At 39.2% G+C, this 12,941-nt stretch overlaps 1 protein-coding gene across 1 annotated transcript in view; it reads right to left on the bottom strand.

Moving 5' to 3' along the window:
* Positions 1–12,941, bottom strand: part of IPO11 (importin 11) — a gene marked incomplete at its 3' end in the record, with an annotated part of 147,463 nt that overhangs the window by 15,590 nt on the left and 118,932 nt on the right. The window contains exons 17-19 of the mRNA XM_018571001.1: positions 6,094–6,127; positions 4,241–4,281; positions 2,706–2,822 (exon numbers count right to left, since the gene is read on the bottom strand). Of these exons, the coding sequence (XP_018426503.1) occupies positions 2,706–2,822; positions 4,241–4,281; positions 6,094–6,127 (192 nt within the window). The remainder of the gene's footprint in view (positions 1–2,705; positions 2,823–4,240; positions 4,282–6,093; positions 6,128–12,941) is intronic.

Raw genomic sequence — 12,941 nt, forward strand, 5'->3', positions numbered from 1 at the left:
CTAGCAGAAAATAATGAAGTTACCTAGCTGTAGCATCAAGACCCCAAGAACTTTCAGAAATGCACTTCTAACCCTAGAAAAACCTTTTATGACCCTCTTAGATCATTGCAAACAATGTATAGACGTTACAATTAAAATGAATTGTTTCCCAAGATATGCCCCTTTTCTTACAGGAAACAATTATGATAAAGTACAATGTGAGCTGGGATCCTAATAGGCAATACTCTTGGAAACATACTGTGAATGAAAAAACATTTACACTGCCAATTTGTTAGGACAGGGAGGCATGAAAGATTACAATGTAGCACAAAGAGCCGTCTGAACCATAAGTAAAAATCTGAATCGGATAGAAAACTCAACTCTGGCATATAAAGTTCAACAGTTAAGGACACTGGGCATGCTACCTTTATAGATGTGCACAGTAATACGCAATGTCCTCCTGCCCAGTTGCCACTTTTCCTATCGCACTCGCTAGCGATTCCTGGCGGTCAAACTGACAGCAGGGAACTGTTGTGTAAATACAATAGCTGTAGAAACTACTGCTTTAAAAAAACTGACCTTCTAATGCAGTGCTTTTAAAGACCCATAAAGATAGAGAGATACAAACTAACTGTTACTTTTGTTTTTTCTGTTTCATTCATATGAAGATCAAAGGAATGAGCTTCAATTTACATATGATGTCAATTAGGGCTTGTTCACACCCTTCCACACATGCCGTGCCATTCATTTGTTTTCTCCACAGTTGTTCTGCAGGTTTGCTGACTGGCGGTGACTTCTGGTGAGCTGCGGTTCATTGAGGGAAAAATGGAGCATGTATGCTTTATTGTGCAAGACAATGAAACTCATCTCAAGGTAGCAACAGGGACAAAGAATAATCAAAAATAATCACATTTGGTTGCTTGCAGCCTGAAATGAAGACGGACACAGTTTTTGATTTATCCAGCTGTATTTACTGACATGTTAGTGTTCTATCTTTCACTTGGATGTTATAAGTTGCACTGAGTAAATACAGCTGGATAAAACAAAAACTGTGTCTGCCTTCATTCCAGGCTGCAAAGCAACAACATGTGACTATTTGTAAGGGGTTGATTCTTTTCTATAAACACTGTACCCCTAGCTTACCCTAATTGGTCCTAATTAACTTTCTTTCTCTTTTGCTATTCTTTTCCTGGCAATTTTTTTTCTATTTTAATTTTTCAAACCATTACTAGCTAAACTAAAGTTAATTTTAAAAAAATGGAAAAAAAAAGCATTTGCAATGATCTGTACCCAAATTAAGTAATTTTAAACAGTAAAAATAATAGCATAAAATATATACTTTTTATGTACAGTAAAACTATTTTTTTCTAAGATTTTTTCTTTTTGTCTATGAATTGCATAAAAAAATTTATTTTGGAAGAGATTATCACAAAAGTAATGACAAAGTTATTAACAAATAAACAGGCCCAAGGCAGATCAATAAAATTGCTCTGGTCTATAAGGGTTGTACAGGTGTGAGCTGCTGAACTGGTTAAATTACAACTTTGAATTTTTCTCGGTAATGATTCAGATTGGTACTTTCCTGTCTGCCAAGTCTCCATAGTGGTCAATTAGGCCACCCATCATATTAAGGGATCTGGAGGCTTGACTTTTACAGCGAAAAATCAAGTTTTGCACACAATGTCAGCTGCTTACAACTCTTGCCCTACTGTTTGTTTTGCCATGTGGTTTTCACTGAAAGTTACCTCTGTCTATGTACTTTTTTCAGCATATGTTCAGTTTAAATTGCCCGGGCTGACAGGTGTACTTTAGTCTTTGCAAATATGGACTGAATTATATTTCCTGGTACCTACACAGAAACATAAAATGACGGCAGAAAAACACCAAATGGTCCATCGCGGCTGCTCTCTCTTTTTTTTTTTGTCTAGACCTATGTTAATCTCAAGCATGTTTATATTCACTTACTGATGACTGACCCACAACATCTGTTGCTTCTTCTGTTCCAAGTATTAACTACTAAGTTTTAAGCTTTCCTACAGCTCGATCGAGGACATGCCCGTGTTTTTGATTTTTAGCTCCATATTGGAAATACGGCCTTACTGAATAGTTTGTTATGTACAGCTCTGTCTGAATATGTGAGTAAATTCATGACTCCAAATTACATCCAACAACAGTGAGGTATAAGGCCTAGCTCAAAATAAGCCATACAATATTATACTATCTTTTGTTCTTCTGGCACATTGATGACCTGATAAATATTGCAATGCACACATTGTTAAACATTGTTTTTTTTATGGGATTTCCATTGCAAGGAAGTCTAGGATGAAGTGGAAAACTTGACAAAAGCAGTTCCAGTTTTGTCGTATTGTGGGAATAACGTACACACTCATGTGCCCTCCATACTTGTTAAATAGTGATTCATACTGCTCAGGCAAGGCTCAGAAGGCCTTTCCAACCAGTATATGACTCCTTTACTTTCTGACTAGCAGGCTTTCTATTGAGACCTTTGACCTTCATTTGTACAGACAGTGCTACTGGCATGATGCTTTCTAAATCAAAAAAAAAGCAGGAATAAACCCCACAGGGAAGTCAAAACTAGACATGGAGTTGAATTATAAAGCAATGCATCATTCCCTTTGTGAAATAGATTGAAATCAAAGAATATGCAGCATGTGCCCAGATACTTTTCTAATAATTATCCAAACTATTCCAAGAGTGATAGTCACCTGCACATTGACCCTCTCTATGACGCATGAAAGCACATGGAGAACCTGCATTTTTGTGTCACATTCTGTAACTTGCTGAAGTAGTTGAAAAAGTAGTTGAAACAATGATTCCAGATACTGAAAATAAGAAAAAAAAAATGGTTGTATTAGTTAAAGAGAGTCAGGCATACAGGTTACATACAGTCTAAATACGCATTCTAGACTGTATCATTTTGTTTTAAAGCAATCCAAAGTGCTAACACTACATAATTGTAATATATACTAATGCAATCAGAGCCAATTGCCCCATTCCTGACTGCAGGTTTCGGTGTGTTGTGGGTGCAGTGCATTAGTCCTGCTTGCTGCCTCTGTGATGCATTTCTCAGTAATGTGTTACATACAGCTCAATTGTAAACAAGGTAAAATGCATGTAAAGCACGCCTAAAATGTGCATACGATGCACTGCCTCTAAAACGTCAGGTTTATAGGCAGGAGATATGAGAACAATTAAACGCCAGGAACTCATTGTCAATATTAGTAGCCTTAGTACTGTGCTGGCTAGCGCTTAGTTAGCTCTGCCTCAAATATCTTCTTACAGAAGCATGAAGTGTTTTGACAATATAAAAGGCACATTTAACTAGCATACTGAATACTACTCTGTAAAAGAACACACAAAATAAGGAGAAAAGGTGATGTAACTGCGATCAGCAAAGCTTAGCAGATGTGATCAATAATGTCTATGATGTGGTACTCCACCCACCAGTAATGTAAACATTTTTAACGCTTGGGAAGGTTGCTTACTTAGGATGAATAATCTAGCCTTCATTAAGACATATTATAAGTAGATCGAGAGCAAAGATATTAAAGTAGCCCCTACCTTAGTAAAGGGGGGACTCTTGTCAACACTCCCTAAAATGTGGGACTGGATTGGAAAAATGGTACAAATTGTAGAACGTTTTTACTTTTATCAGTTACATTGTTCATTTGAATTGTTGGACCACTTATTAAAACATTACTACTACGAATTTATTCCTTTACTTTTTACCTTTCAGAACGTGCCAATGATATTAGATACATCAACAAGTGAAGTAGAAAACCCATTAGGTAGCAACAATGTTAGTGCTAAGCACACAAATACCTTTCCTTCCTTTAAAACTAGAGTGAGAGATGGACAGATCAGATCTCATAAGAAATCAATGATATCTACAACAAAAGATGACTTGTCTCTATGGCCACTAGGCAAAGAGGATGTCTGTGAAGGATTGAATTAAACTAGTACATGTCCTACTTTTTTTTCTCCCTTTGCTGACATTCATGTTTGACCTGCAGCAGTGGGGATAGTGGATCTATTACAATGATGACCTCTCATCTTATGATGTTCTTGCTCTTTGTATTGTTACTTCCCCAAAGAGTAACAGCACAAAAATGGAATGTCAATCATTTCTTCCTATACTAAAAAAAATATTAGTTTCCAGTATGTTGTATATACAAAACGTCAACATATCTAGTGCTACAAGATTAACATCTCTATAAAAATTTTTTTTTACAAAACTTACCGGCAGGAATTGTTCTGTTCTGAATTCAAAATCATCAACTGGTAAGAAAACGCATTAAGGACTATTTTACAATTTCTTTCAAAAGGAACTAAACTCTGGAAGCTGTCACAAAAAAAGGCCAGGCATAAAGGCAAGAAGTAGTCTCCAATTCTGCCTGTGGTCTCCCTGCAGCTGATCTTTTTCCCATTACTGACTTACCATGCTTTGTTCTGCATGTGTGGAGTTGGCCATCTTGGTAAAGACAGGGTTTTGATGCCTCATGATAGAGCCGCCAGCAAGGAGAACAGTGAGCAGCACAGTAATGACATCACCAAATCTCACTCCAAAACACATGAAACAAGTAGTCAGCGGCAGCAGTGCATGAGATCTCACACTGTAAATAAACAGTAGGCTTAGGAGTGCCTATGGCAATTCCAGACAAAAGGTTTAGGGTACTGCTTGGGCACAAGTTCACTATAAGATAGCAAATGTTTACTGTTCTTAGTTTAGGTCCACTTCAACATTCAAAAAATATAAACAAACCCCTGCTGGAAAATTGGTCTGATGTTAACCTAGCTACACTGGCCATAAATGTATGCATGCAAATGTTGAATAAGTGATCTCTATGGCATTAGGAAACAGAACTGCTTTAATGTGGGGTTTCAATTTCTACCCCAGCCAAGAGTGGCTACACACTTTTTTTAATGCATATGAGTCAGCTTGCTCTCATGTTGTGTAATAACAATGCTATATCTTTTCTTCAGTCAATATTAGATTACAATCATTACCTTAGAAAGTCATTTGCAATATAAAACTAGTAGGTATGACAGGGCGTAGTAACGTCTGGACATTGGTTCTCTCTTTAGTTCTCACCATGGAAACTTAACTGTGTGACGTTCGTATGTCCCCTTGTCTTTTCATGTAAATAGAACGTTCTATAAAGTGATGAGTAATCTGTGAGCACTACATAACTATGGATGGTCAGATATTCTGTTATCATATTTCACAGGTTTTGAAAAATATGGTGTGAATATAAAATGCTAGGCAGTGCTTTCAACATCCACAGTCTACATAAATAGCACCAAAGGAAGCTTAATTAACATGTGAGCAAAAGCAGTCTCTTTAGCAAGTTCACTGCAGATGGCCCTGGCCAGTGTTATAAGACCTGAAGTAACACTAAGATTGGGTCATCACAAATTTAACTGTGGATTTATTCATTGGGGCTGTGACCAGCTGCAGAGTTGTCCCCCTCCCACCCCTTTTAATACTTGAAACTGGATCTAGACCATCTGCCAAAGCCTTTTTAAATCCATAATTCACAATAAAAAATGCAGCCAATTAAGCAAAATTCTTTCAGCTGCAACAGGAAAAGTAAACCTCCAGGATGGGTGAGGAGGAGACAGCATTTGCAGTAAGAAGATCTCACTGTTGCCTTCCCAAAGAAAAAAGAAAAAGCTATATATCGGTTTTGGATGGACTGCCACTTTTCACAATTTAAATACAGTCAGTGAAACAAAATGTGTTATTAAATGTCCAAATGGTGAAATTGTTAATCTGGTCCTCTCTAAAATTGTGTGCAGCTTTAATTATAGTATTTTTGTAATATGAATAGGATGAAATAATGACTTTCTTTGCCAAGCATTACAACAGAACCTAAACTACTAAAAATGTGGTCATCCAACATTCAACACATGCTGTTTTGCTATTTTTATTGCTGTTTACTTGCTGATCAATTATTTCTATTTTCAGATGCTTAACTCATTCATACGGCCAGATAACTGATGCTACCCAGCAGGTGTGGATTGTATTTTAATTAGATTGGCATTTCCAAATGGACCAGTATATTTCTGGTTTCAGAGATAGTCAAAGGATATCCAGCTTCAACGTGGTTGCTGTCTCAATGCGAACCTGCAAGACAAGAATTAAAGCACAATAAGCAACTGTTACTGCTGGTTCCTATGTTGGAATTCAAGTATTGGATGTGAAGTACATGATATTAAAATTAGTAGACAAAGCTGAAGTTAAATGGGTTATCCAATAATCTTCTCCCTTATAACTGTTCATTTCAATAGATGGTTTAAGACACAGGCCCAGACTTCATACAATCCTTGGTTCACTCATGGAAATGAATGAGCTGAAAGGTAGACATTGTTGAGCCGCACCCTCTTTGTAAATTAAGGAAAAGTTTACTGTTTTCCTGGATAACCTTTGGAAGAACAATGGCTGCACACATATGGCTTTATAAAAACAAGTGTTGCTCCAAACTTTCAGTATCCCTACCATTTATTGGACAATTTCTGATGTGCCACTTCTATACAGAGAAACCTAAACTATCAATAGAGTACTGAGCATGTATCCTTGCTAGCACTGGGCAAGGTGCGTGGCAGGTTCTGGCACTCTGCAGAATGGGCAAAGAGGTTATCACATTGTTCTTGGGGATGCATCTGCCCATCTATAGCCTTGGGGTGAGTACCCGTCTACCTCTATTCTGATACCTCCTTTTCAGCTGGGGAGCTCTGTTCCTTCACCTAGTCAACTGGCAGGACAGAACAAGCAATCTGAATACTGCATATATCCAAACAAGAGCAAATTTAGTAGACTATTCCATCTAAGATTATTCTATGACTTTTGCTGGAAGTTAAGACCTAATTTATTTATGAAATACTAACAGCCAGCATACAATTCCAAAGGTACAGACAAAAACAGAAAAAGTAACTTACAAGAGGTACAATGTGAGCATACAAGAATAGCCACATGCCCTCCTTAAACACGTCAGCTTAAACATAACAGCAAATACCCACCAACATATGGTAGATAGGAAAAAAACTGCGCTAGGAATCAAATAACACTCTAAAGGTGCCCATACACTGCTCGATTCTCGTACGAGAATCGAGCAGTGTGAACGAAGACGTGCGACCGTTTCTACTGTACGGTCGCACGTCTTCGTTCACACTGCTCGATTCTCGTACGAGAATCGAGCAGTGTGAACGAAGACGTGCGACCGTTTCTACTGTACGGTCGCACGTCTTCGTTCACACTGCTCGATTCTCGTACGAGAATCGAGCAGTGTGAACGAAGACGTGCGACCGTTTCTACTGTACGGTCGCACGTCTTCGTTCACACTGCTCGATTCTCGTACGAGAATCGAGCAGTGTATGGGCACCTTAAGAGCAGCTGTGCTTAATAGGTGAGTGCACCCAAAATAGGAAAAAAGAAAGAAAATAGCACTGCGCTTCAAACTCAAAAATTATATTCCTAAAATGTGAAAAAATTGTATGAAATGTGAAATGATAAACAATTTTGTGTTATACACAACACCTGTGTTGCACAATGTCTGTGCTGATGATGGTAAGAAAAAGCTCTAAGTCTAATGGTCTAGACACTATAAACCATAATAAACATGGGGGAAAAAACGTGCTAGTACATCTCATAAAATGTGTACATATAGAAAATGCTGTGTTAAATCTCACACAAAATGCATACTGTCGCCTCTGCAGACCGTCGCCTCAGAGGAAGTCAAAAGTGACGAAATGCATCAGGTGGGCGGATCTATGCGAGCATTGCAATCATAGAGACAGAAGCTCCAGTGGACACAATCCATGTGCAATTGCCATATTTTAATTGTAAGTGCATTTTAAATAATTTTTTTCTGACATACTACACTACTGCGCTGTATAATTTATTATTGCTGGGATTTGTAGTCCTCTATAACTGGTGGTATTCTCCATTGCGCTGTATAATGATTATACGGCGCCATGCAGAATACCACTGACCAGTTATAGAGGAACTACAAATCCCAGCAATAATACAGTATACAGGGTGTTTAATGTATTATTGCTGGGATTTGGTGTTCCTCTATAACTGCTGGTGTTCTGCATTGTATTGTGCATGGTATCCTGCATTGTAGTGTATTATGCATGGTATTCTGCATTGTATAATATGGTGGCACAATGCAGAATGCCACCAACTAATATATATTCTGGTCAGTGGCGTAACAACCGGGGGGGGGCGCCGGCCGAAAATGGCACTTTTGGCTAAAAGCAGAAAGTGTCATCTTCCTGCAGATACATCGGTGCGGTGCATCCGTGCTTTCCTTCCTCCCCGCTGGGCGCTGCTCTGTGTCCACCTGCCAATGTTACATTTAGGGCATGTTCACCCAATATATAGTGCATCTATCACGATTCACTGCTGGAATGCACTGTATCGCATCCTGGCCGACTCCCTGTGTTCTGGGGTGGGAGGGGGCTGGTGAAGATAATGGCACTGCAGCCACACACCCTGCAGCATTTTTTCTGATCGCACTGGACCTGAACGCAGGCATTGATGTGCCACGCATTCTGGTGCGGGCGATCGCACTGCAGGCATGGCCGCAGTGCCACTGACTTCAATGCACCGCCAACTTCAATGCACCGCCACACCCCTTCATGCCCCAGAATGCAGGGAGCCAGCTGAGATGTGATACAGTGCATTCCAGCAGCGAATCGTCCTGGAATACACACTGTATAAGCTGTGAACAAGCCCTTAGACATAGTCAAGTAATCTACTGATCTTTAAAAGATCCAGGCAACAAAGAAGACTGATAACCAGCTATGATTAAGCCCATCTGTGAGTGAAGAGGAGTTTCCCAGAAAAGGATCTCTGTTGTATTAGGTCCAATACAATAAAATTCCTTTATCTATGTTGGAATAGTCTGGTGTGCAGCCGGTTTCTTTCTTGTGTGAAGAATCAGCTTGCTGATATCCAGAAAACACTGCAGCGGTGTTAAAACACAGACATGTTCACACAATCTACTTTTAATATGACATATATACAACCTGTTCTAGCCATTTTTTTAAATGCTTTTTTACAGTCCAGCTCACTGCAGGCTCCAGTCACATAACTAAGCTCTGAAACCTCCCACTATTAGAAATATGACGGAGTTGTCTGGAATCAGGCCCCGTTTCAAAGAAGTCTAGCAACTAGACACTCTGTAAGCTGTTAAAAATGTGAGATAAAAATTACAGCAACTCAAAGACTAGGCTGTGTCCAATCATTACATCTACAAAATGTTATTGTTCGACTAGGAAATTCGTCTAGCATGTTGTCTTTCGCTTCCTATGAACACAAGAGTAATGCATTACGGCAACAGAAGAAACCCTTGTCAACACCAATTAAAAGGAACACAAAGATAAACATATGTAATCGCCGGCATTATAAAATCTCAATGCACAACACAATCTGCACCTTGCTCCGCAGTGAGTAACATCAAGAGCTCCCGTTTCTGCTGTCATTTTATTTCTAATAAAGATAAGATTGCATGAAATTCCCACATCAGCAACATTATAGAAAACAATACCAAGTAGCGAGCGTTGATGATTTGGAAGGCATTGGTGTGGCAGTTAGCTCACCGGCACATAGAACTGCTCCAATCTCTCTCTGAGATTTAGTATTAAATAAGCAAGGGACTGAACTCCAGAGGGGATATTAAAGGGCATTTAATACATATTTATACAAAAAAAGAAAAGAAAACAGCACGTGAACATTTCTATTAAAGTGCCACTAAATTCAGGAGTTAAATCTTAAAAATGCATTCAAGTATCTTAACTATTAAAAGCAATGTATTTTATTTATGTATCACTCAGCTTTAGATCCTCAAATCATCTCTGAATTGTTGCTGACACTGTCCTTCCTTCTGGAGGGTGGCTACTTTTGTTCCCCATGGTCCCTGTGTGTGTTGTAAAGTGGCCACCGCTCCAAGCTCCATGATGGACTACAATCTCAATACAAATTAGTAAACGGAACGTAAGATTGTAGTCTATCATGGAGCTTGGAGCGGTGGCTACTTTACAACACAAACAGGGAGCATGGGGAACAAAAGTAGCCACACTCCAGAAGAGTGAATAACCGAGCCAAAGTGAACAGAGCCGAATGAGGTTCGGCTATTCACTCCAGCTCAGCACGGCTGATTTCAGCCGTACATCAGCTCTGTACGGCTGCCTTTGGGGCAGAGGGACTTCGACTCAGCCGACCCTACATCTGGAGCTCCGGCAGCTCACTCACTGCCGTTCTCCCCTATTCTTATAGGGGTCGAATGGCAGTGAGCGAATAACTGAATGCCTCCGTGGTACCGAGCCAAATAGAAAATAAGTGAAATAAATGTAAAAAAATGGAAAAAAAATGAAAAAATGCCGGCAAAATAAAAACAATTGGAGGGTGGCTACTTTTGTTCCCCATGATCCCTGTGTGTGTTGTAAAGTAGTCACAGCTCCAAGCTCCCTCCCGGGATGGACTACAATCTCATGTTTAGTTTACTCATTTGTAGTGAAATTGCAGTCCATCACAGGAGCGAGCTTGGATCAGTGACTACTTTACAACACATACAGGGATCACGGGGAACAAAAGTAACCACATTCCAGAAGGAAGGACAGTGTCAGCACCACTTCAGAGATGATTTAAGGATCTTTAGCTGAGTGATACACAAATGAGGTACTGTTTTCAGAGTGGGGTCTATTTTAATACATAACACACTAATGGCAAAGATGAAAGAGCCAAATAGTGCGTATAATTTACAGGGATAATATAACATTACAATCTATTCATTAAGCTTTTAATACACTTTTCAAACACCAGCCATATATACTGTATATAGCGCAATGCAAACATTTCCCAATACGCAGACCAACTGGTCAGCACAAACACCTAATTAAACATTTATAACATCCCAAGGTAAAAACAAAGGTTTTTGTTTTCTACATTTTCAAATATAAGTTGGGGACACTGTAACTCATTGGAAACTGGAATCACAGCAAATTAGATAAACGTGTTTATACAGCATGTTTATCCAATCAAATACTAAGCTTATCTTTCGATGCAGAAATGAATGATATTCCTAGCTTAGTGTGCTTGTGGCAATCCCCTTTTTCTAATGCTAAATCCTTGAGCTGTGTATGTATAAAAGACAGACTATAAGGATATATTTTACTACTAGACTGGTGTTTGAAAAGTGTCTTAAAAGCCTGTGAAAAGGAGATTATAAAGGTGTTTTCATTTAGAGAAAAAAGGATTATAATGTTATATTATCCGTGTAAATTACACGCACTATTTGGCACTTTCATCTTTGCCAATACTGTATTATGAATCCTCACTCTGAAATACAACATGAAATACTGCATATAAAGATCACTAAGCATTTAATCTAATCAGAAGCTGGAGCCCTCAGCTTCCTTATAAATGTTTTCTTTTGTCTCTTTACCATCTGTTGTAAAATATCCCATTTTTACTGACCTCAATAGCCTAAGTGAATATTTACATGTATAAATGCTTGTTCTTGTGTGGCGTTTTTCAGAAACTGATCAACGTTACTCAGTGCAAGGGCACATAGAAAACAATTGTTTTCTATGTGCCCTGTTTAAATCACACAGCTGCCTTGAGGTGGGTTGCAGTGTGGTGCAAAAAATGCGGACAATTCCGCGCCTCATGTCAGCGCTGGTTACAGCACCGTTGATGAGCTTTGGTGAATATGAATGAATTAAATGTCAAAAAACTTTAAACAAAAAAAAGGTAAAACAGCTGTATGCTAATGCTGTACAGCAATGACAAGGCATCACTCCCACCGCTGGCACACAGCACACACGAGCCCGCATGCGAAAACAAGTCTTTTTAGCATATGGGCTGGTATGAACAAGCCCTCCGTGAATTACTTAAGGTGGCCATACACTGTGTGCATTTCAGCTGGTACCGTACGAAATTCACACAGTGGGTGCCACTGTCAGCACCCTTTCAGCCAACATCCCTCGATCAGCTGTGCGAAGGAGCCAGTCGGAAATTGTTCTTACAAACAGAGCTGGAAGCCAACGAGCTGTCAGAATACAAAGGAAACAGCAGGGATTCCTCGATCAACGCTCTTGTAGCATTAATGGAGGAATCTGGTCTATTTCTTTCATTCAGCCCGTGGAATAAACAGAAACAAATAGAGCAGTGTATGGTCAGCTTCAGATAGGTGACTTATCTGATGGATATGTCTGAATTTTCAGTAAGACAAAGTAAGCCAAAAGGCAGACGTACACATATTAAAAACATTTTTCATTGTAAATCTTGATTGTGTACAGAGAGAAAGAATTGATAAAGAGCAAACAAGCTTTTTTCAACTACTTAATGTCAAGGTTAAAAGCTGCATTGGTAAATTTAGTGAGCAAATCTCGAATAGTGGCAAAACAATTAAAAATAATTGCTTTACAAAACATGATGTTGTTGAACACAAAGTTCCGGGTCACTGAGCTCTCTTGTATTATGAACCTCTATATACACTTCACCAGACACTTCTGAAAGCCACAAAACAATGTCTTCATTTTTCTGTTGCCTGAACATTACAAACCTCTTATATTCTGCATGAATTAATACAACACTCATAATCATCCAGCAGATTAAACCCACTGAACCATAATGGGCACTACTCTGCATTACTCAAAATGGGTGCTGATATAACAAGGGCAGCTCAGTCAACTGACTGCTTTATATGCTACAAGAGGCAACCCTCCACTGCTAAATGATCACCCACACCGCACAGCCAAGGAAAATAATGCAATAATTTTCTTATTAATAATTCATGGTCGAATCTGACATAAAAGGTCCCCTGGCTGTAAACTGGTATTTGAAATCTTCCTCTGTCACAGGAATTGAAATAAAACATGAATGAGTATGTCAGGAACGTCCCCCCCCCCCCCCCCCCCCCCCCCCCCCCCAC

Source organism: Nanorana parkeri, unplaced genomic scaffold (assembly GCF_000935625.1).
Source record: "Nanorana parkeri isolate BGI_ZX_2015 unplaced genomic scaffold, ASM93562v1 scaffold1652, whole genome shotgun sequence".
In the NCBI taxonomy this organism is placed as follows: Eukaryota; Metazoa; Chordata; class Amphibia; order Anura; family Dicroglossidae; genus Nanorana; species Nanorana parkeri.